This window comes from Gossypium hirsutum, chromosome D07 (assembly GCF_007990345.1).
Source record: "Gossypium hirsutum isolate 1008001.06 chromosome D07, Gossypium_hirsutum_v2.1, whole genome shotgun sequence".
Lineage (NCBI taxonomy): Eukaryota > Viridiplantae > Streptophyta > Magnoliopsida > Malvales > Malvaceae > Gossypium > Gossypium hirsutum.
In genome coordinates this window covers 26,534,312-26,559,771 of record NC_053443.1, presented here as the reverse complement: position 1 = coordinate 26,559,771, position 25,460 = coordinate 26,534,312, and the positions used below count along the sequence as shown (strand labels likewise).

The 25,460-nt window shown below is 34.1% G+C and overlaps 2 protein-coding genes across 5 annotated transcripts; both read right to left on the bottom strand.

Annotated features, from left to right (window-relative positions):
• Positions 1 to 17,031: 17,031 nt before the first annotated feature.
• LOC107954559 (probable plastid-lipid-associated protein 11, chloroplastic) lies at positions 17,032 to 20,465 on the bottom strand. 4 transcript variants are annotated; one of them, XR_001699607.2, is made up of 6 exons: positions 19,603 to 20,460; positions 19,451 to 19,516; positions 19,019 to 19,152; positions 17,677 to 18,768; positions 17,502 to 17,603; positions 17,032 to 17,262 (listed from the first exon to the last, which is right to left on the bottom strand). XR_001699607.2 is itself a non-coding variant. In XM_016890157.2 (4 exons), the coding sequence occupies exons 1-3, from the start codon at positions 20,088 to 20,090 to the stop codon at positions 19,053 to 19,055; spliced, it is 654 nt and encodes a 217-aa protein (XP_016745646.1). In that variant the 5' UTR covers positions 20,091 to 20,460; the 3' UTR covers positions 17,032 to 17,262; positions 19,019 to 19,052. The 4 variants fall into 4 exon arrangements, 1 of the variants encoding a protein (XP_016745646.1); XR_001699608.2 differs by lacking the exon at positions 17,677 to 18,768 and having other exon boundaries at positions 19,603 to 20,465; XR_005915860.1 differs by having other exon boundaries at positions 17,502 to 18,768.
• Positions 20,466 to 20,923: 458 nt separating this feature from the next.
• LOC107954560 (uncharacterized) lies at positions 20,924 to 24,564 on the bottom strand. The gene is made up of 9 exons (XM_016890158.2): positions 24,154 to 24,564; positions 24,002 to 24,068; positions 23,832 to 23,909; positions 23,427 to 23,479; positions 22,589 to 22,672; positions 21,648 to 21,700; positions 21,493 to 21,557; positions 21,344 to 21,402; positions 20,924 to 21,189 (listed from the first exon to the last, which is right to left on the bottom strand). Exons 1-9 carry the CDS (start codon positions 24,403 to 24,405, stop codon positions 21,100 to 21,102), a joined length of 801 nt encoding a protein of 266 aa, XP_016745647.1. The 5' UTR covers positions 24,406 to 24,564; the 3' UTR covers positions 20,924 to 21,099.
• Between the last annotated feature and the right edge of the window lie 896 nt (positions 24,565 to 25,460).

Below are 25,460 nucleotides of genomic sequence, written 5' to 3'. Positions count from 1 at the left end.
TTCAAGGTAAGGATACTTTGTTACGTCACATAGTCTTTTATATGCTTATTAGGTTAAATTAATTGTTTGAATCGACATAGGAATATGAGAGAGATTGTTTAATCTAATAAGTATGTATGGGCAATAACATGTTTATCTTTATAAATCTGTTTTATCGGTTGAATTGACATAGGAATATGTGCAAGAGATGAATGGATTTTTTATTTGTAAATATGTTCATAAGTTAGCAAATTTTTGAGTTGCCGTGATTTATTAGTAATAAGTATAAGCATAAGTTTAATGATTCTAAGGTAAGGAAATGTAATTAATCCAACACAATTATATCATATTGATTAAAATCAGCTTTTGAAATCATGCATTAAAACTTTGTTTTCTATTTTTTAATCATTTCCCAAATCTGAATATTTTTCTTTCACCAAAGTTTTTAAATTTACTTTCATAAATAATTCTTTTACAGTCCTTGTGGGTACGATAACTCAACATTTATTTATCACTTTATTACTTATTGCGACTGTGTACACTTGCACATTTTCGTCGTTCCAACAACCCACCTGCTGTACACCGTATTGATATACCATTTGGCGTGTAGTCAATTAAGCCAAGGGTAGAAAAAGGGATAGACTAGTCATTTTTCTGTTAAATGCTTGGATGGTGTATTTTGTGGATTTGACAGTGCACCCAAATCAAGAATGCCTTGCTGGAATTTACCATTTTGCAGACTTTTTTGCGAGACAATCCACCAACCCCAAATACTTTGGGCGAACTTGTTAGTTCATAGATCAATAAACTTGTTTTCTGTGTTTTAGCATGAAAACGATGACTCAGTGAGTATGGTCAGAGTTTAATTGAGACCTAGTTAAAATTAATCTAGAGTATTGTAAATGATAGCTTGATGTGTTTAGGTAGCTGAATGACTTGTTTAGTTGGCTTGTTTTAGAGTACAAGCAATGCTTTACAACTTAGTCAATTGATTAGTGGTAGTAGTTGTGTTTGGTAGAAAAGATTGTCTATAAAAGTCATCGTAATGGGTCGGAAGAAATGCTTTACAACTTAGTCAATTGATTAGTGGTAGTAGTTGTGTTTGGTAGAAAAGATTGTCTATAAAAGTCATCATAATGGGTCGGAAGAAATGCTTTACAACTTAGTCAATTGATTAGTGGTAGTAGTTTTGTTTGGTAGAAAAGATTGTCTATAAAAGTTATGATAATGGGTAGGAAAATAGTTTTCCTTATTCCTTGCTAGCACGTTGTGAGTAAGATCTTAAGTTATCTATTCTTTGTGAGAGAAGACGAGAAAGGTTTCTAGTAACTATTCAAGACTCTATTGTTAAGCACTAGTTTACTGGTAATTTTTGGAAAACCCTTAGGTTGAAATCGATGGGGATTTACGTTTTTGCATGTATAGATTTTTAGAACAGGTTCGAAAGGAAGGAGACTTCCTGGTTATAGGTTGCATGCAACCGATTCATGCACGCATGTTAAATTTTAGTAGATAAATGATCTGATGTGTAACACCCCGTACCCGAGACCGTTGCCGGAGTCGGACATGAGGGGTTGACAGACTAAATTCGCTTACTATCGCAGTCCATTTTAAATTTTTCCAGACAGCTGGCTAACTGTGTCGCTGTTATCTTAAAAATCATATCTTGAGTTTCACAACTCGAAAATCAGTTTCGTGATTTTTCCCTGAAACTAGACTCCTATGTCCATCTACATATTTTTTTTCTAGAATTTTTGGTCGGGCAAATTAGTACAGTTTATTAGTTAAAGTCTCCCCTGTTACAGGGTGCGACTACACTGACCTTCATGCATTACAATTCGGATATCTCCCTGTACAGGGCTTCAATACTGATGCCGTTTGTTTCTATAGAAACTAGACTCAGAGAGGAATCTATACATATATGACATGACTCCTAATTATCTCTGGTTAATTTATAATGAATTTCCAAAGTCGGAACAGGGAATCCAGAAACCGTTCTGGCCCTGTCTCACGAAAACCTAATTATCTCTTAACATACCACTCATATGACCGTTTCGTTTCTTCCATATGAAAGTGGATTCATCAAGGTTAATTTAAATAATTTATTCACTATTTAATTCTATTCCTACTATTTTTAGTGATTTTCCAAATCTACATCACTGCTGCTGTCAGCATCTGCCTTTAAGGTAGACTTTACCTATTTCATAGTTTCCATGATTCAACTAGCCCTTTTAGCATAAATAGCACAAATTATGATAGTGATTAACCATTCCCATGGCCAATCCTTGTTAAGCATATCCACACCTCTCAATAACCATATCCATACCAAATGATTATAACATTATGCTCAAACATATATAAGCCATTTTCGCATGGCTATCCAAAATTATACAAATCCAAAGGGTCCATGACCCACTACAAAAGGGTAGTCCTATACATGACATTTTCAGAGTTCAACCAAAAGTGTACCAAAAGGGCTTTGATAGTGTGGGCGACTTCGACTTCAATAATCCCGAGTCCGATAGCTGACGAACCAAAATCTATAAAACAGAGATTCAAAGAACGGAGTAAGCATTTAATGCTTAGTAAGTTTTAAGCAAGACAAAGTGTTCTCAATCACTATTATTGGTCATTCATTTCAACTGTTCGATGAAGTTAATCTAGAGCTTCATCTCGATCTATAATATCATTAAACACAACACTTGGCTGCCACATATATACTTTCGAATAATAATGACCTAGATGGTCAAATATTTCCAAAGCACATTCTCACATTTGGAGTTATAATATTAATCACATTTACCTACCTCTTTGATACTGATAATTCACCTCGAAATCACTCCACCGATGAGTAAGTAATACGTACCTGAACATCTTGAATACATAATACTTATTTGATGGTAACTTAATGCAGATACTCAATATCAAAGTCTTACTTGAATCCTAGCATTTAGCCGTCGGGTCTTTAAAGCTCGGATATAGTACGAGCACGAAGCCTACGGACATTAATCAGGATAATACTCTCGCATAAAGCCTGCGGGGTTTTAACCCGGATATAGTACTGACACAATTGCCCTTCGGGACTTATCACATTTATACAGTTTCACATCCATCACGTTGGCCACTCGGCCCTGTCACATATATACACTTTCACATTCATCACATCGGCTATTAGGCCTTATCACATATGTACACTTTCACATTCATCACATCGGCCATTAGGCCTTATCACATATATATACATTCACATCACAATTATCCAAATATACTTCACATATCACATATACTATCATGTATACACTTTGTCTTGGCCGAATCTACATTAATCATTTCCCAATGAATAATTCAATTTCACGCCATACTATCATTTCATATTCGAATACTCATAAACTTACAATTTCACAAATTTGAATATCAAAGATCCATCTAACACTCATGTATCGTTTTACAATATCACGATTTAGAATTCACGTATGGGTTTAATCAATAGCTTATGAGTAACTAAAACAAGTTTTATCCATGTTTACAACAAAATCACATATTCACTACGAGCTGTTTTCCTGAGCAGTAGTCACTAAATTATTTATAACTGGAGCTATAAAACTCCAAATCACTTGCCGTTAATTTTTCCCGAATATAGACTCGTATATATTCCATCCATAAAATTTTCAGAATTTTAGGTTTGGCCAATCAATACCAGATTTTTCTTAAAGTTTCCCCTGTTTCACTGTTTGACTAATCTGACCACTCCTCACTACGAATCAAATTTCTCATTTTACAGAATTCAAAATGTGTTGTATTTGATTTCATTTGAAACTAGACTCATTAAGGAGTCTAAGAATATAAATTTTATCTTATAACCATTTTTGTACAATTTATAATGATTTTTTAAAAACAGAACAGGGGATTTCGGAGTCATTCTGACACTGTCCCACACAACTTTAAATATCTCTTTATAGGAAATTTCTTTGCTTCCACGGTCTCTTTTATAAGAAACTAGACTAAATAAGCTTTGATTACATATTTTATTCAGCCTATAATTCCACACCAACAATTTATAGTGATTTTCTAAAATCACGTTACTGCTGCTGTCCAAAGCAAATTATTACAATTTGCTCTTAAATTTCCAAGTCCAAACACATATGAACTTACCATTTGAGTTTAAGACATATCATGGCCACATCATATCTTATTAAATCAACTCATTATGTCCTATTATGATTGAATTTACTCAACGTTTAATCACTTAAAACTTACCTCGGAAGTGGTCGACGACTAGATATCCACGGCTATTCGTTTACTTTCTCTTTATCCAAAATTGCCCCTCTATGCTCTTGAGCTTAATTAACAAAATTTAAACTATTTTAATCACCTTGTTATATCATTAAAAACAACAAGGTAAATCTTCTCAATGAAACTCATACATAAGGCAACACCTCGATACATCTGCACACATTCGGTATTTCATAAAAACCATCCCAAATACATTTACCTAGGTATCACCATGTCGCCTTATATACATATACTAGTTATGTGGTCAGTTTTTTCCGATGACCTGTGCATATAACTAATTACACCTTTAATAATATTCACAAAGCCGATTATCCACATGACTACCTTAGCATATTATTAGTTAGCTTCTTATCCAAATTTGCCATAAAGAAAATTAACTCATATCCCCTCAAGTGCATAAGCAATTGCATCCAAAGGACACTTTAAATGCATGTTATGAAGGTAACCGAATGCACTTATATTTATACCAAGGAATCATATACTTCAAACCAACTATCAAGGCATAAAGCCGAACCTTCAAAATCAATTATCAATACACGTTCAAACATGCCCTCCTACAAATATACAAGTTCTCCCTTGGTTAAACTAAATCATGCTTTAAGGTTTAGTGTTCATCTTTAACACAATTACCACACTTCAAACTAAATTTTCAGCTTCATATATCCCACACCAGATTTTTTTTTCCATGCTCAATTTCCATGGCCGAATGAAATTATGCCCTAATTCATGAACCTAAACAACATTGGCCAACTTTCCAAGCTCATTTGAGCCATCAAGCACATTTAGTTTGTTCATACTCAACTAGAATCAATTATCCTCCCAAAATCATCAAACATACAAAATATACCCCATTAAGCTCATGACCGATTGCTACATGCTTCATGAACACAAAAATTTTCACATGGGTCTTGTTGCAAGCTTCAAAACCAACCAAAATTCACAACTTTCAAAGAAAATAACATGAACCTTACCTTATTTGAAGCCTTCTTTTGCCGAATGCCCTAAGCTCAAAGGTTTCTATTTTCTTTCTCAACTCATGGCAAGAAGAAGAAGAAAATGGCCTTGTTATTTTCACCTCAAACATGTTTTTTTCATTTATTTCATTAACTTTTATTATATTCTTTCTCCCATAACACACTAACACAACATGTTTCCAACATTGACATGCAAGTCCACATAAGTCCACCCTTTTTATTTCATGCACTAATAGATCCTTATGTTTTGACCTATCACATTTCAAAAGTGTCACACATAAGTCCTATTGACTAAATTCACATGCAATTTACTAAATCAAAGCTTAAAACTTTCACACATTCGTATTCACATATAATAGTCATAAAATATGACAGCTAATTATTTTTATGACTCGATTTTGTGGTCCCGAAACCACTTTTCGACTAGGGTCAAATTAGGGGTGTCACATGATGGTTATAATTGTTTCTTATTTAGCTCAAGAAGCTAGTGAAGGTCAGAACAATCGAGGCAAAAGACCAATAGATTAGATTCTGTTCTGGAGTTTGTTGGTGAGTTCCTTCTTACTTCCTTTGAGTTATGAAACTTCCATGATATGTGGGTTGTGTATGGTAAGTTGTCTCTACTATAAGTGGGTCGATGTGTTGTGTCTAGACATGTGTGTAATAAACCAGTGTTGTATTAGTGAGTATGGTCATTGTTGATGTAAAAGCACCTTCCTTGTTGCACAAGCCCAATACCAGATAATCTGTGATATGTGAACATGTGGAAAGGAGATTTGTTTATGATGCCTCCAGTAGAACAGTTATCTTGCAAACCGACTGACAGATCACGAGAACACGTGTTTAACTCAACAAGGGTGATGCGAGGAGTTATGAAAGGAATATGAATATGACTGACATATGATTCTGATTTCTGAAATATGGGTCTGAGGCTAGTACAAGGAAGGGTTATATGTAATCATGCATGAGTGTGGGGGTATGTTTAAGTTGGCAGATTTTGACCGCCGATGTACTGTATGGGTTATGTTTAAATTGGCGTATCGTGCCTGTATGACAGAGCCTTACAAAAAAGCTTGTTTTTCTTTCTTACGAGTATTGATGCTTGTTAATTATCAGCATTTTTGTAAATTATTTGTGTCTATTTTGAAACTCACTAAGTTCAAACAAACTTACTCTGTTACTTTTTCTTCTCAGGAGTTTTGATAGTAGAAGAAAAATCAATTGAAAGGACTACGCCAGAGCTGCGCTTACGAGTGAGCCACTTATTTATTTTTGTGTCATGCATGACTATTTCTGACGAGTGGTGTATAGATTTGTTTTGTACTCAACTTATAGGGGTGAAATGAGGAAGTTTTTTAAGGGAGCCGAAATTAAATTGTATATTTTCACGATAGTAAAAATGCAATTTTACCATTTTAAGAGCCTATATATTTTATAATTTTTAAAGGATTAAATCAAATTCTTATCATTTTTTGAGGGACAAAGAGCAATTTTACCATTACAAATTTAAAATTTTAAGGGCTCAAATAGAAATATTCTATTTTAGGGGGGGCCAAAGCCTCTGCCATCCCTTTGGGTTCGCCACTATCAACTTATGTAATTATCCTCGTCGTTTGCACTGTTTTTGTTTTCAAAAGAATTGCCCTTTTTCTGTGAAAGTGTATGCCTAATTTCCTTGATTTGTTGTTTATGAACTTATCATTTATACGTGTACGCCATAGTTGGGAATTGGTTGGATAATAGAATTTTCTTTTATAACTCCTATTATTTTCTTTAAGAATGTGTTACAAAATGAAAGAAAAATAATGGTTTTTAAGTAAAAGGGAAATCTTCATAACTGTTCTCTAAAACTTTAAGTTAAGTCAAAAAGTTTGAATCTTCTGGTAACGCCTCAGCCCGTTGGGCGGTTTGTTTGGCTAAATGTTATACGCCATATTTTCCTAACAGACTAACAGGTGTTACATGCTCGACCCCTAACCTCCCTCAGACCCACACGCTATTGACCCTCTAGCCTTATTATTTCATCTACAACTTCATGTTCGTCCCATCTTACACTAAATCCCAACATTTTTCTGACTTCCCAAGCATTGTTTGCTTCATCGAGAATCAACTTCCTTCTGTTGTTGATATCAGAATCGGAAAGTGATAGATTTACTACATCCTCATCTTTATCCAAATTTCCTCTATCTTTTCGTCTCCTCAGTACCTGAACTCTCTTCTTCTTCTTTGCTACTGTGAGGAACCGATATTGAATTTCAAACATAGAACGTACTTTTTGACCCTACAATTTTTTTTCCTGTTTTGATTTGATGAAGACACTCCTCGATTTACCCTATCCTCCCTACCCTCTCCTCCTGATTCCACTCTACCCCTCTGACAAAATTATTTGATTCTGTACTCCCATTAGGCCTCATTGTATGGGCCATCTATTGATCCATTACTTCCACCAAGCCCACAACCACTTCATTTCCCCTGTGTTCTTTCTCGCTCCCAATCTAATCTGCGATACTTAATCCAACTATAGACAAGCCCATGTAGCTGAAATCTTCCCTGGCCTGTTCATAGCAACGATTGTCTTCCTCATCCCCCAAATTGATACTGGCCCTAAACCCACACAACTGTTCCTCTCCCATTTTTGAATCATTTTCCCATGTTCTCTTACACCCGCAGTTAACGTTTTCTTATTCATGGAAGATGACATTAATTGCTTCATCATCCCGCCTTTGACTCTCCTCAGAAGCCTTATCTATCCCAGTTCTCATCACCGATCCCGACTTAGACACAATTGTATCATCCTTCTCCTATAATGGTTCTAAACCATCTTTTTCCTTCGCTCTACAGTCCCCACTGATATCGTCAAACGATTCCGACAAACTTATTTCCTTAACTCTAATAGAAAAACTCACCTCCCCTAGCTCTAGAAATATTAACTAATTGATATGTTCCTGTGGGTTGTTTGATACCAACATCATCATTTTGTCGAAGTTGTTCACCTTTGTCGAGTTCTCGCCAAGAGAAACTAACTTTCCCTATAATCTTGTTACTATACTTCAATCAATGGCACATTCTCTTTCATTACTGTTTTCTCCAACCATGGCTCTATTATGACAAAAAAAAATTCCCTCAAATATGCTCAATCATTCTGCTTTAATATCTTGAGTAACTTTTCATTGGGTATTTCGATCAGGAAATGCCTTCCTTGACTCCTTCTGATTTTAATCTCACCCAAGCCACTTTGAACAATTGTTTCTGTAAGACTCTTCATTTCACAAAACATTGAAGTTTCTTCCACCAAACATTTCTGGAGCTTTCAGAGTTTGTTCATCATCGACATGTCCCTTGATCAGTTTAACTTGATTTTTTCGCTTACTATCCCTAACTCTTATCATACTCAAATTGTCCTACTTTTGTTAGATGTTTCTCCTAAGTCCAATATGATATCCATCACCTTCTTTCCACTTACCTCCCATTCTTTATGATTTACAAAATTCTACCTTGATTTCTCTGTAAATGGAACTATTCTCCCAACTTGACTCCTTCCCTTAAATCTTGTCATGTATATCGATATCTTATACCCTAAAATCAAAAAATTGTTTAACCTGTTGATAGCCCTTCGTTCGTCCACCATTTTTTCAAACCTCACAAAACCAACCATTCTTCCACTTTTACTTTTCTTTGTCGAAATGAACGCATCAATGACTTTTCCATGATATTGAAACAACGTCCATAGGCCTTTCCAATACATGGTCGTCGAAATGTTATGAACATACCATAATTAGATCCTTCTCCATAAATTATCTTATTTATGTTAACCTTGTTTCTCGTCCTACTTACTTCATATACTAGTTTCTTATATCATGTGATACATATGTTAGTCGTATATATTAATTTACTTTTTTACATTAAAATTTTTTGGTACATTTTCACAAATAATATAAAATAATATAGCTTAAATACTTTATAAAATGTTGTATATTATTCAACCCATCGATTGATTGAATTAGTGAAACCTTTATGATAAATCTTCATAGTGTTCTTGTTTATTTCAGGCTCTACAACAATTGTTTTATTAATTTTAAGATGGTTGTTGTCGAAACCATTTTTTTGAAATCTACTTTTTATTTAAAAACAAAAATGGAGTCACCATCAATCATGTTTTTTATGAGGTGTGATCGGGTCACCTCGTAATTTGATCATTTTAATAAGATGTTTGATTTATTAAAACAATATTTTTTGGTCTACAAAAAATCCAAAAAATGGGTTCGGGAGTCGATTATGCACGAGGAAGGATTAGCACCTTCGTTACGCCCAAAATTGGTACCTAGTTGATTATTTGGTGTCTTTAGTGTCAAAAATTAAAAATTTGAAGAGATTTTAAAATACGATCTTTTATTAAAACATTACTTAACTAAGTTCATTTTCACGAAAAGGGGTTTGTTTCAAGTTAATAGAGAAAAAGGATCACGTCCCCTAAGTTAGGACACAATGCCTTAAATCTCCGAAAACGAGAATAAACGTTACAAAATTTATTTATTTTAAAATATATTCGATTATCTCAGTTTTAGAAAGAAGACATATTCTGTAAGTTAGGAACACGACTTTTCTAATTCCAAAAATAATGAACGTCGTTTCGATTTAAAATTTTATTTTTATTCATCGTGCAAATAAACGAACATGATGCTTATAGAGATGGGCATTTTAACTTATTCGGGCATATATACAAATGAATAAATATTTAAGCCTAATGTATGATATAACGATAATGAGATAATTTAAAAGCTTGTATGGGTAAGACGATAAACAATGGGTAAATAAAAGAATACTATAATACTAATAATATAATTATAACCATAATAAGGATATTAATTCGTGTCATTACTAATAAAATAAATAAAGTAATACAAACAAAAGAAATAAAATGTTAGATGCCTCATGACGAATATAAGCATAAATAATGCGAGTATGATAAAAGAAATGACAAAATAGTAAAAACGAGATAAAAAAAGTAATATAATAACAATAATAAATAAGTAAAAATGTACAAGTAGAAAAATGTAATAATCTCACTTTAAATATATACAAAATATAATAATAATATAAATGGATTAATAAATAAATAGTAGTAGTAAGGATAAAATAATACGAACAACAAGTATTTAAATAAAGAAAATATAAACATTATAATTTTTAATATATATATATATAAAGAATATAAGATAATAAATAGATAAATAAATAAACAAACCATATAAAAAATTATATCAAGGGTTTAAATTAAATAACCAAGGATTAAGTCGCCATTTAAACGAATTTTAGGGATAGATTGTAAAAATAAAAAAAGAAAAGGCAGAAGGAAGGGCCAAAATAAAATGCGCGCAAAGGTACAAGCAATAGATGGGAAATTATTCCCAATCCTTAGAGTGCGCCGTTCCAATATGGACCAAAATGAAATAAAAATAAAATTATGCGGAAAAATTTAAAATATATAAAATAGATAGGATCAGAATGAAAAGGAGTTCAAAAGCGAAAGGACCCATAAAGCAAATAGACCAATTTTTAAAAAACACATGGATCTTAAATGCTATCGGGTCGAGTCTCGGGTTAATGTTAAAACGACTCCGTTTTGGTGCCTAAAGCTTAGGCCTAAAATGACATTGTATTGGTTCTATTATAAATAATAAAAACAGAACAAAAAATCATTTGAATAGTTTAAAAAAATTCTTCCTTTCTTTTCTCTCTGGGTATCCCAGAATTCGGCCATGGAGACCGGTGAACCTCCATCGCAGCTCCACCGTAGTCGGTGGCCGGAGCTGCACAAAAACGAGCCTTTTCATCCCTTTTTTAGCCCTCCATTTTTTAAAACTTTTAAATCAGATTTTTGGTTTAGAAATCAAGAAAAGAAAATAATATACGAGAATAAAAAAGGGCCCTCGTCGCATTTTAAACCCTCATCAAACGCCGACAATGTTCGACGGCAAGGGGAGACGAGCCGACAGGTAAGTTTTTATTATTTTTTATTTATCTATTTAAAAAAAAACACCTTTTGATATTTGAATCTATTTCAAACTCTTTGCTTTTTTGTATATTATTTTTTTTGTCTCATATTACAAATTGGCTGTGGCTTTTATAGCCATATTACACTGTTTGCTATTGTTTCTCTACTTTTTTCCATTTTTTGCGCTGCTTCTGTCCTTTTTTTGCTTTGTTTGCAGGTGTTGACGGAGGCGGAGAAGAGGCGGCTTTTCCGTTTTGGTGCAAGGCAGTAGAGGAGCGGTCATGCCTCGGGACGAGGCACAGGCGGCACGATCGAGGGGAGGGGTGCGGCGCACATGGGGAACTTAGGGTTTTTGAATTAGTTTAGGTTATGGGCTTGTAACTTTTGGGCTAGGGTTTTGTATTTTGGGTTTGTAATAATTGTTCTTTTGGGGTTGTAAATTTTTTGGACTTAATATTTTTATTCTATTTCTTGGTTTATTTTTTTGATGGGCCGAGGCAAATTTGGGCATTTACAGCTGCCCCTCTTTGCTCATTGTTGTGTAACGAGAATGAAGCGAAGACTTTAAAAAGGGTCAAACTTGCCTGGTCTTGTAGAATCTTAACCTCTTTAGTGCTTCTTTTTTTTTCAAGTAGCTCTGTTCTAACCCACTGTAACTTCAGGGGTATGGGAATTGTCGCTTCAACCTGCTCCACTGCAACTTCGAGGAGATAAGATTTGTGACTTCAAGCTGCTCCACTACAACTTCAGGGAGATAAGATTTGTAACTTGTAGCTTTAATCTGTTACACTGCAACTTCAAGGAAAAAAGGTTCGCTATATTCAATCTGCTCTACTGGAACTTCAGGGAGATAAGACTTATAGCTTTAATATACTTTACTGCAACTTCAAAGAGATAAGATTTGCTATCTTCAATCCTGCTCCACTACATCTTCAGGGAGATAAGGTTTGTAGCTTTAACCTACTCTACTGAAACTTCAGAGAGAGAAGATTTGCTATCTTCAATCTGCTCCATTGCAACTTCAGGGAGATAAGGTTTGTAGCTTTAATCTACTCTACTGTAACTTCAGAGAGATAAGATTTTCCACGATGATTTCAATCTATCCCACTGTAACTTCAGGGGTATAGGATTTGTGACTTGTAGCTTTTATCTATTCCACTGCAACTTCAGGGAAATAAGATTCGCATCTTCAATATGCTCCACTGCAACTTCAAGTAGAAAACAAGTTTCTTTACATAAAGCGGATACATATACGACCTCACTTTAACACTCAAAACCTTAACTTTTCCAACAGGTCAAGCTAATTCTCAGCCTCGATCTGATTCTGATTTATATTTCAAGTTTTGAACGGTTGGGGTCTGCAAGTGGTCAGCCATTTCTCGTATTCAGGCCAAAGCGTGGTCTATATCTCTGACTTGCCCCTCTCAGAAGCTGTCACCTTTCTCTTGTTGCCTTTTCTCGGACCATATTCGCACGGCCGCGTTATCTTCCACTTGATCAAGAAATCTCTTTTCCATGACAAGCTCTCTATTTAGCAACTAAACATGACTCAACACCATTTTTCTAAGATGAAAATGCAATACAATCAAAGCCAAAACGAAACAAGTCAATACATTTCATACAAAGCTAGAATTTAAAGCAAGTAAGAAACAATAAATAGAGCACCTATTCGGGTGACCACTAGGGTTTGGTATGGTTTAACTTAGGGTAGGCTTTTAGGGCTCATTATATGCGGTTTGATTCTAAAGTAAGGGTACCTGAACCGACAAATTCCTCGATCTTCACCCATTATAGGCTCATATGGACCGAATTCAATTCAGGGAAATACATTTCCCTATGGCTATACGGAGATGAATATCCCACGAAGACATAAGTACGGATGTATCCCGAAAGCGATCCACTATCCTATACGGAGGTGAACACCTTACGAACGAATAGCTTCTCACTCCCACTTAAGAAGGGCAAAATCGAATGATTATACAATGCAATATGCAAAGATATACCAAGAGACTCGAGCCAATAAAGCAAACATGAACAAAGTGATGAAGACCGCGACGATGACAGATGAAATGCAACAAAATGATCGTAAATTTTAACCAAATTATCAATACGGCGTCATATTGGTCCTACTATAAATAATAAAAAAAGAACAAAAAAAATCATTTGAATAGCTTTAAAAAAAATTCTTCCTTTCTTTGGTATCTCAGAATCTGGCTATGCAGACCAGGAAGCTTCCACCGCAGCTTCGCCGTGGCCGGTGGCCGGAGCTGCAAAAAAACAGGCCTTTTCAGCCCTCCCCTTTTTTAAAACTTTTAAATCAAATTTTTGGTTTAGAAATCAAGAAAAGAAAATAATACATGAGAATAAAAAAGGGCCCTCATGGCCTTTTAAACCTGCATCAGACATTGGCAATATTCGATGGTAAGGGGAGATTAACTAACAGGTAAGTTTTTATTATTATTTTATTTACCTATTTCAAAAAAATAAAAATAAAAAACAACACCTTTTGATATTTGAATCTATTTCAAACTCTTTGCTTTTTTGTATATTTTTTTTTGTGTCCCATATTACATATTGGTTGGGTACACTATTTGCTACTGTTTCTCTACTGCTTTTTTTCATTTCTTGCGCTGCTTCTGTCCCTTTTTTGCTTTGTTTGTAGGTGTTGACGGAGACAGAGAAGAGGCACCTTTGACGTTTTGGTGCAAGGCAGCAAAGGAGGGATCAGGCCTCGGGACGAGGAGCAGGCGGTGCGATTGAGGGGAGGGGTGCGGCGCACATGGGGAACTTAGGGTTTCTGAATTAGTTTAGGTTGTGGGCTTGTAACTTTTGGGCTAGGGTTTTGTATTTTGGGTTTGTAATAATTTTTCTTTTGGGCTTGTAAATTTTTTGGACTTATTATTTTTATTCTATTTCTTGGTTTATTTTTTTGATGGGCCCAAGCAAATTTAGGCATTTACAGTTGTTATATAGTGTCATGCATATCTCAGCTTTGCATTGCAGCTATTCAATTACTCTTTCATCGAATTCATTTTTCAAATCCTTAGTAGATGATTCCCTTTCATGATCTTACTATATATATATATAAAGAGAATAAATTATGTAAGGTAGAAATAAAAGATATAAAGTAAAAAAGAAAAAAAATTAAAATAGAAAAATAAGGTTAAAAAACTTTAAGCTGTGAGTGGATTGTTTTACAATTCTTTATTGTGTTTCTCGTAATTTTTATCTTAATTTTCATAATTAACATTAAGGATTTTTCGATTACCTTTTACACTGACATTAAAAAGTAGATCTATTTTTTTAATGTAGTTATTATCGTATATAACAGTAATTTACTTAAAATGAATCTTTGAATACTTTCAAAGATAGAGGTAGGAAATAAGGTTTAATATAAAATGAGTTGTAAACATCATAAGTAGAAGTTATATTCACTATTGTTATGGTAATTAATTGGCTAAGTTATAAATTCTGTTATTAATAAATTACAATTTAAAACAAAGATTAGGGTTCAATAATGCAAATATGAAAAAAGTTTATTGAGAAGTTATTTAAAATTTTTAAAGAATTTATAATTAATGCAATAATACATCATTATTACCCGAAATAAAATCATATTTAAAATTTAATTCTAAAAATGGAACCACTATAGGTATAACTAAAAAAGAAAATATTTTAGAACTCAATGTTTCATATATGCTTTCATTCCTTCTTTTTTAATATATAAAATATATTATATGATTTCTAATTTGTTTAATAATATATATTAATATATATGTAAATACATCTCAATAGAAATATGTTTATATACAAATACAAATATAAATATAAATTTATTAATTATGTTAAATTAACTTAATTTAATAATTATATTTTATTTTTAATATAATTATAAATGATACAAATATTCACAATATATTAAAAATTGATTTAAAATATTAAAATTTAATACCAACCAACACGAGTTGACAAATACCAATACAAGATGGTATTAACCAAAATAGACTGAAATACACATAAATTTGAGATGAAACAAAACTTAAATTATATAATATTGATTTAAGGATAAAACCATATGTACAATACTAACCACCATGGATTTTCACTTTCAGATAAAACTTTGTGATGGTACTTGTGATAAAATATGATTTCTACTACATTATCATCACAAGTCCATCTCTAAATTTTGTCATAATAGTTGAATTGTAATTTTAGTTGTCACTTATTGATCACTGATCTACCACTAATAAACTATAAAAATGACGGGAATCTATGAAGAAAAAAAATTCAAAAACATTTTGGTTTAGTCTCGGATGAAACATTATCTCAGTGCAATTGTAGGATGAAGACAACTGTTGGGTAGGTGAGATAATTTGAGCTCATCAGGTATTACAAAGAAAATGAAAGCGAAAAGCTCCAAAATGAAACATCCATGTGCAGAGAAATAGGCAAAAGAAGTCATCAACTTCACGCCATGTGTGTGGATACAAGTTCAAAGTACAAAGCAGACCGTTTCTATGCAATGTGAAATACGTGTAGGAACTGGTATGGAATAGGCTACTTTCAAGTGCCCCTTTCATCCATTCTTTACCACATTTTGATAGTAAAAATATAATTCCCTGTACCATACGTAATGAAAAGACCGATCCCGTGGCCCTCAGGTGAGATCAGCATCTTTATAGTATCATATTCCATTTTACAATAAATGGGATGCTAACAGCACTCTTCATTAATTTGTGCTACCTAGTTGCTACAACTTGTACTTAATTATTCCAAACAAATCTAAGACGACATATTATGCTGCAGTCTTTTCTTCTTCCCCTTTTCGCCAACCCAACTATATAATAAAAGTAGAAAAGAGTAAGTTGCATATAAACTTTATGGAAGTTGGATATTATTATTAATTATGGTTGGGGAAGAATAAAACACTGAAAATAACGGGTGGATATGCATGAGTGTGGGCAGCAGCATCGTAAGGCAACAGCCGATTCATTTGGGGAGAGGAATTTACGGAACAGAACTATTAGTGCACCCAATACAGCGTTATTGGTAGTAAAAGTTGTTTCCTTTAGGTGGGTTAATTTACCCGACAACCATCCAAATTGAACCATACTCATGTTTCCATGAAATTTCATCTTACATCCGGTCCCATGCACATGTGAATTGCAATCGTCTGCGGGCCTCACTAGATTTGGGTGAGTGAAAGCTTGGTGATTCCAACTTCCAGCCCAGTTTCTACGTACGCATTTCCACTCTAACAAATCAGTAGTATTCCTATCTTCGCCTATTTAGCTTTACCTACCCTACCTAATGGTAATGTACACAAACCAGAGCACTTCCACCGTACTCTAACACTATGATTTGGCCCTTTTTTTTATTAAGTTTTTCAGACACTTAACTAAAACTAGCCCAACATTCTATGAGAGAACAGGTTGATCGATGCTTATTAAATTGATGAAGATACTGCTTTCTTTATTTAAAATGCACGTGCCTAATGCGTTATACCAGCATGCCCACAAAGGCAACTTACAGATCTGACAAGACACTGGGCCATCTCTGACAACTAGTTCATTGAAAAAAGTGGGTCACTCGAGTAGATGGAAGGACTGGGTACATGCCTAAAAGTATTGCAAAAATGGAAAAAAAAAAAAAAGATTTTTCAAAAATAGGGAAATTGTTTAATGCTACCTACCCACTTCATGTTTTTACTCTCTTTTTTTAATCTTAAAAATAAATTATTTAAAGTTATCCATTCGGAAGCCTTTTGGATCCTGCTTTTGAATCCTGCAGTCAGTAAATCGGCTAAAATATTTAAACATACAATGAGAACAAAAAGTAAGATTCAGTCAATTATCTGTTTATGATCTTCACTTTGTTAATTGCACTAGCATCTAAGTTGTTGCAACCAGTTGCACTGGAAAGGTACAAAACGAGCAAAATGGAAATCAGCCATGGTTTGAGCAGTGTGATAGAAAGCCCCGTGTTTTGCAACTAATCATTGGCAGCATCGACTGCAAACACCTGTGCACAATCAATGCTATCAATGTAAATATTTACTTCTCATATGAAATGAAAATTATGAGGCAGACAATAAAAGATAACCACCCATCCCAACTTGCGGCCTGACCACAAATCATGCTTCTTTTGGTATAAATAAATATATCGAGATTCAGCAAAGTCTGCAACTGCCTACAGTTTACGGTATCCTCCTCAAATGAAAACTGTATGGTTACTTTGTAATTTGCTTCTTCTTTTCTTACCTGGAGAGATGCATGGGTGCTCGTGTGGCATGTTTCTTAATCCTTCAGTCCGGGCTGGACTATGGTTGAGCCATTTTCTATAACATTTTTCCTTCCATCACTCTGCAAATCCCCAATAATAACATATTCAAGCAAATATTTTCCATCTCTCGTCTAAATGACCATTTTCAATTACCGTTTGGCATTTGATAGACAAGTCCTTAAAATGCGAATGAAGGTGACCCCAACAGCCAACACGTATGCTTGAGCAGTTTTTAAGTTTTAGCAGTAGAGAACCAAAAACCTAGCTTAAGTCAAACTTAATTCAAGTTAAATAGGACTCGTATAAGCCTATAAACACCATAATTCCTGTAGCAGAAAAGGAAACTAGAGAACTTCATGCCTACATTGTGAAATAAACATCAACAAACCAGCCGCTGTTCTCATGTATCTTCTGCAAGGCTTTGAGTTACAAAAGCACTTTAACAAATATCAGACACACAGACATATAATCCACCATTTACTGATTATATATTTACTCTTGAAAGAAGATATCTTCATTTGAGGATCATTTCAATGAAGGCAAGTAACATTAGAAACCTGGCAAAAAGTACACAACTAGGACCTTGACTTTTTAGAAACTGAATATCTCATTGCATAAAATTATCTGGAGTTGAACTCCAACTAGAAGTAAGAAAGAAAATTATTAATAATTAAATGCGGAAGATTAAAAATGTTATTGCTTTCTCTAATTCCTGAAATGACCCTAAATAATGGAAGGAGAAAAAGCCCATGAAATCAGTAAAGAAGCAGTCTCAGATAATTCACTCATCAATTAATACATGTCCATACTTGAAACAGAAAGATCAAAATATGTTTCCATGAGGGTGGTCTAAGAAAATAAATAAGCAATCGAAGTGAAAGTTTCATAAATTTGAGAGTAAAGTAGAATATTGTGTACAGCAAGTGTGAAAACATGTCTAATAAAAGGAAAAGAAAGATAACTTGAGTTGATAGCTGAATGGATATGAAATTGTTGCACCTGGTGAATCAATTGAATTTAAAATCCCATGGGCATGAAGCAAAAATATAACAAAAAAAGAGGGGGATTCTCAAGCATCAGCATGTAGTCATCAGCTCTTATAAGGCTGTGCTTTGTTTTTGTTGTAGTAGTTGGGAAAATATTCACATAAATGGTATATATTGTTAAACATACATCAGAACAGGGGAGAAGCCCTGAATTTTTCAGATAAATATTTGAAAGCATGGCCATCCATGCAACATTCACCTGAAAAAAAAAAATAAAGAGAAAAATGGAGGAAAATCCTTTATTCGTGACTTCATATGGCATTTGCTCGAATATTTTATATGTACATACTGACTTAACACAGAACGGAAAGTGAAATAACATTTTTTTAGTTACTACTTCTTACCCAGTTATTTATAGCTCATAATGGCCTCTAACAAAACCTCACATCAAGTCAAACAGAAGGAAGAAATAACTAAGTTTCAATTAGATAAAGGGTTAGAAAGCTCACATTTGATTACAAAGAGAGGCAAGGTTCATCCACTTTATTCTTTCCAGTTATATGGTGCACGCTCGACAACTAAATAATCATCCCTGATATCCTTCACAACTCGTATCTCATCATCAAGGTAGACAGTTTCAAACCTATACAGAATCTTACAATCAGAAAAACACTTCTCGGCTTTCTCAAAAAGAACAGGAAACCGTATCCATAAGAAATTGCCATCAAACACAAGAAAATATTCACTATCAGTATTAAACATGTTTTTACCGAATTGCAACTTAAGAAAAGGCATCAAGGAGGAGTGGACCTTATTGTCAAATGCTAAACTTGGAACCCAGAGTTCCTAATGTAAATCAAGACCTAAAATTATGTATTACTGCAAAATAAATGAGAATTACTACAGTCAATAATATATATAAAAAAGATACAAGTACTCACCAACCCTGCCCAAATGGAGGCAATGGGAACTCCCAGTTTTTCCCCCTGAGAACCGCACTCGTAAACCTACAAATTCAAAATCCAATTTTGTTCAGTCGTTAAGCGAGAGGAAAAGAAGGAAAAGTAGGTTTTGCAGAAGAAGAAGTAATTACTTGAAATTCACTCTCTGGGACGACGCAATTTCAATGCTGGACCGAACGAAGAAAACTCCGTCGGGTGGAAAGGTAATGACGTTATTGAGAGTCTTGTTGTCGACGTCTATGACCTGCAAAACGTCGCCTGCTTGAGTACCGAAGAGGTAAGCTTTCTCTATAATGAAGAGCTGCTCTTTCTCCGTAGTCCATAGAAGCCGCCACGTGGCGGATAGGGAGTCGCCTGTGGTGACAGTATTGCGGCCCAGAACGGCCATGGCATCAATGGCTTTGATTATTGAATCGCGTTTGTTAGTGTCGTTTTGGGTTTTGAGACCCCGCTCCTGGTCGGAGATGAGATTGAGGAGGTGGTGTTTGGCTGATTGGGATTGGGTAGTGAGGGAGGAGCATGTGATTTTAGGTTTAGGATTATGAGGAGGCCGTGGTTTTTGTTTGGTGGTAGTGGAGACAGTAAGAGGAGACGATAGAGTGAGAGCTGCGAGTGACATGGTGATTGGGTTTCTCTATTTCTTCGCGCCACCACCAACAGATTAAAAAAAAAATTGAAATTTGTGGTTCAAACACAGTGGGAATTTGGGGGATAAAACTGTAATCAATGGCGTCCAATCTCCCAATTTCAATTTTCTGGGCCAACCCAAAATAGATGTTTATGATTGGTTGGGATCGACACCAGTAACCGAGGAATACTATACGTGAATTGAAGGCTTTTTCCGATTTCTTGCTTGCTTGTCTCCTGCCTGACATTGTTCTAGGATGGCATGGCGGCTTCATAGCTCTGTGTCGTTGCCTGCTTTCACCTTTCAAATGCATGTGAGCTTAGAGCTTATCTGTCTGTTTTTTAACATTTTACAAAGAGAAGCTCATACTTGAGCCGATGGTGAAATTTTGCTAATTAAAAGATTTACCGCGAAACTTGCTGAATACACAATGTTGTGTTTTTCTTCTTCTTTTTAATCAAGTATTCCTGCTGATTCAAGATTTAATATTCATCTTAATTATCAATTTTACAGTTATAAAAATAGACTACAAGTATACCAAATACTTTAACTTATTTTTAAATAATAATAATATAACCATAAGAAAATGAAAATACTTAATTCAAATTTATTTTTGAAAAAGATATAATTGAAAGAACTATAATATATCACTTGCTTCCCTTTGTGATTAATAATTTATTTTTCTCACAACCCAGACATAGGGTTAATGACATATTCGTGCTGGTTTACTACAATTCTATTTCCATAGATTGGACCAAACTAAGAGGCCTTGAGACCTTCTAAGTTCAGAAACCAAGGCCCTAAAAATGGAATACTAAAATTCATGTAGGAAGTTTGTTTATTTTATACATGTTCCCCGACGTGTAAACATCAGGCTCCAATTAAAATTTGAATACAATGATAGAACCTCCACCCAAAATGTACTCACTCAAAACATCTTGTGTTAGTGATGAAAACAGTGACATGTGAACTTAACAAAATAGCAGGGACAGGAGATGCATCAAACTGCAATTCCATGATTACTAATTTTTGAAACCTCCTTTGTCAAAACATTCCGTTCTCGCTTTGCCTGAGACGCAAGGTTGGAAACCTGCAAATCAATTATTCCATATAAGCAATGTTTCCAAGGAAAACAGCAGCAGTCATCCAGGTTTATGGTCTATGCATTTCATTATATGACAATCAATATACTTATATATATATATTCAAAAACCAAGTCCATTCATAATATTCGGAGAACATACCTGCGATCGAAACCGAGATGCTTCTCTGCTTGGAAGTTCTCCAAGGGTATCTTTTAGTCCTGATGCGACATAATATAAGGAAGTTTTCTCAGCCATACAAATGCTGAAAATAATTCAATGAACCTAATTGAGAGAAAGTACTTGAATACCTGCTGCTTGTCTTTCAATCTTATAAGCTGACTGAATTACACTTCGGATCTGCTTGCCCGCTTGCCTGAAACAAAATTGAATATGTCCAATGGCAATAATTAGCCTCAAGAGGCAGAAGTTAACATTACACTGCACTTCATTTGAAATTACAAACCTGAGTTTTGTCTGGCCACGGATCAGCTCGTCTTCGGCTACTGATGCACTTCGCTGGAAGCATAAATTTATGAAATATATTTCATATATGCTTGATTAAAGGACTTAAGTTGATCTAGGGAAATGATCCACTATAATTTGTGCAATACACATTTCCTAATGATATTCTAATGTACATTAAAGTTTTACCAAATAGGAACTAGAAGTCAATGTAATTCCAGGATGTATATTAAGAACAAGAAACTTTTGAAGTGGATATATACATCACCGCATGAACAGTTTGTTGGATAAAAGCTGTTTGAAAAGTCATTTCAGCAATTTAGATACTTTTCAGTTCCTGGGGATTACCGATTCCCATTGAACACACAACCCAAAGCACTAATTAAAACAGCTCAAGTATACCTTAGGAAACAGTGAATTCTCTATTCTCATCAACATTTCATTCTTACCTTTAGATTATTATTAAAAAAAGAAAGAAAAGCTATAACTTATGTGTTTAACACAGAAGAATTCTAGAATCAGCCGAAACCAAGAGTATAAGTTCTGTACCACTGATGAACTTTCATGCATAAACTATGTACTTTTTAGGATAAGTGTATTTAACAATCCAATAAGCAGAAAAAATCCTGCTATTGAAAAACCAGCACAAACCAGAGGAAGATAATATTTGCTTCTTGGTTCAAAATCCTAATTTTCTGAAACAGCCAGTTTGTAGAGATATCAGGGAAAATAAAATAGAAAACCTAAATTTTACATCACCAAGAATAGCCTATAAAACAACACTAGAAGACGGAGTAGATATGCTGAACTATACACCAGTGGCTAGATACTGTACATAGAACAGATGTCCAAAATAATAAAAACATGAAACAACAGAGGCACATGATAATAGAATGCTTGCCAATAATTTTCATCAGTTAAATCTAATGGGGAAAATGTTACCTCTAACTTCTCACTTTCAGCCTTGAGACGGTCAATTGATTGTCTCAGTTCCTTTACTCTAATATCAGCTTTGGAAATCAAGGACTGCAACAACAAATAGTAGGACATAAATGATAGTGGCTTTAAACTGATAAGATGTTTAATGACTGTTGCCAACTATAATGAGCTTTCTTTTTTTGGTTCAAAATAATCTAATAAATTCAGAAAGATGCTTCCTGAACTGAGTGATTGTGTCGTAAACAGTAAAAACTGATTAAAACATCACTGCATGGACCATGATGTGCAAAAAGAAATAGAAGATCCAAAAAACAGTTTGGGAGGCATTCATTCAAGCAATATGGAAGAAGAAGCTAGAAAAAGCTCCTCCAACATTACTACAACAAGCTGTTTCAACTTTCCCTTGACATATCAAAATTCTACTACCTTCTATGCTGCAAACTTAAATAATCCTTAGAGTTGATACAAATTTGGGATAGCCATTTGTTTCCATACTTTTACCATGAAAAATGAGTATGATTGCAAGTAGGTTAACAGATTTGAACTTTCAGGAAGAAAATGGAATTCAAGATTCTGTTGCAGGTAGGTATGGATTTCACTCTTTGAGAAATTGTAGTTTATACAGACCTAACATTCCAATGTCCTGGGAGGGTAACTTTTTGCATGTAGTTAGAAATCTCATTCATGTCCTTTTCTAAAATCCAAAATGAGAATAAGTAGTGTGTCTTCCAGAATCCAAATTGAGTATATGTATTTATTAGCTAAATAAACCCACCAACAAAAAGGACAGAAAGGGGACTCAATAAATCATAACGTATAAGGCGAACGATATTTAACTGACCTCTTCGCTCTGAAAAAGACGCAAAGTCTTGTAATACAGTAAATGTCTTGGCCCTGGACATTGCAACAACTACAAGTAAGAAGATGCAGAGAATTGCTTAATATGTCATTTAAGGAATTAAGCAAACTTGGCACTTGCAAGGCTGGGAATCGTAAACCTGCAAGTTCTCTAAGGAACAACTTTATCAAGACCCCTTAACAATTCTAAAACACTTAAACTAATCATTAAAATTGGTCATGACAAACAACACCAGACCATAGAAAGAGCTAGTCTCAATGAATAGCGAGTTATGCATATACATTTGCTCGTACAATTACATGGTAGCATCATTTTCATCATATACAAAAAGGATAGAGACGGTTTTAATTGATGCCCATTGTTGCATATACAACCTAGGAACCATACTTTTAAGTACCAGGAATCCCAAGCCAACAGCAGCACCGCCGGTGATCAATGGATTCGAAGCTGCAATATTAATCCCCTCTGCAACAAAAATGTGAAACCTCAAAACCGAAAATTAATTCTTCAAGTTACAAGCAGAACGTGCATGGATTGAATGGGTTGACGGAACAGACCTTTAACTTTGCCGAATGCCAAATCCTCGTAAACATCAAGTTGTGATTTGACATCTTTAAGTGACTCCTAGCAATTTAAAAGTATATAATAAAATAAAATAAATTTCCCCTTCTCCTAATTCTCGGCTAAAAAGAGAGAGAGAGAAGCGTACAATGGTTAGATTAAAATGAGCTGAGGAGGTGGAGCGAATTTCTGAAAGTCGAGATCTAGAAGCTTTGATAGCGTCGTTAACGTTCTGTTCGATGATCTTCTGGTATAGAAGAGCTTGCTCCACAGCGGAATCGATCCATGGAGTGACTTGTTCGGGAGCATTCGATTCGCTTTTAGAAGGGAAATCGCTGGGCGGCGATGGTGGTGGATTAGGGTTTGGACTATCTTCTGGTGAATCAGAGACCGTTCCCATGGGTGGTAATTGTTTTGCTATCTCAGAAACTTTCTCCTGCCCAAATTAGTTTTGAGGGGCCAACCATACTAATCCCCGAATGTTCCATTTTACACTTGAAGGATCCGCTAGATAATCGGGTCAGTTTTACATAATGCCCCTTTACTTTTTTTAGTTAACACTTTAAATTGAAATATTCTTTTTAAATTTAAAATTTAGTTCCAATACTTTAATTTTGAGAAATTTACTCCTTTTGTTTTTTTAATTTAAGAATCTTGGTCCCTTCAATCTAATTTTACTATTAACTTAATGATGTCAAAGGTAAAATAACCTTTTTAGTCCTCAATATTTATATGTTTTGTCAAATTGGTCCTTTCCCTTTAAAAGAAAATATTATTATAAAAAATTATATTTAATTTTTTTCATATCTTAAACAAAAAATTTAAAATTTAAAAATTATATTAAAAAAATTATGGAAAAAATCTTTCAAACTAAAAAGTAAAAAAATAAAAATGAATTTTTAAAAAATATTTTAAAATTATAAAAAAACCCAAAATTCAATGATATTTAAACTAGACTACACCGGTTGGACTAAGAATCAGCTTACTTGTGAGAGGTAAAAAATGGTTAACTTGCAAACCGATATGGACTGGTTGAGCCAAGCCAAAAAGCCAATTGAATCGGTAGTTGATTTGGTTTTTATAATTTTTTTTTATTTTTAATAATTTATTTACTTTGAGCTGGTTGACTAATCGTTCTTGGAACCAACTGGTCAAACTAGTTTGAAATTGATTCAACTATCGATTCAACCGAGTTTTTAGCTTGGTTCAATTAGTCCATATTTGTACGCAAGTTAACCAGTTTTTTACCTCTCACCAAATCGATACCCCAAGTGCTTCTCGGTCCAACTGGTTCGACTAACTGGTTTGGTCCGTTTAGATAACATTGAATTTTAAATTTATTTTATATTTTTAATTTTTAAAATTTTAAATTTTAAAGAGTATTTTTCATAAATTTTTAATTTTTAAAAAAATATATTTTTAAAAATATGTTTTTATTGGTATTTTACTTAAATA

Bases quoted from the DNA above. Each gene is read 5' to 3' on its own strand.
- LOC107954560 (XM_016890158.2), bottom strand. From the start codon at position 24,405: ATGGGAACGGTCTCTGATTCACCAGAAGATAGTCCAAACCCTAATCCA. The intron at 23,480-23,831 runs GTATGGTTCCTA...TGCAATGTCCAG, and splicing joins GGGATTCCTGGTACTTAAAA to GGCCAAGACATTTACTGTAT. The intron at 21,403-21,492 runs GTATTCAAGTAC...ATGTCGCATCAG, and splicing joins GATTGAAAGACAAGCAGCAG to GACTAAAAGATACCCTTGGA.
- LOC107954559 (XM_016890157.2), bottom strand. From the start codon at position 20,090: ATGTCACTCGCAGCTCTCACTCTATCGTCTCCTCTTACTGTCTCCACT. The intron at 19,517-19,602 runs GTAATTACTTCT...TTGAATTTGTAG, and splicing joins TCCCAGAGAGTGAATTTCAA to GTTTACGAGTGCGGTTCTCA. The intron at 19,153-19,450 runs GTGAGTACTTGT...GATTCTGTATAG, and splicing joins CCTCCATTTGGGCAGGGTTG to GTTTGAAACTGTCTACCTTG.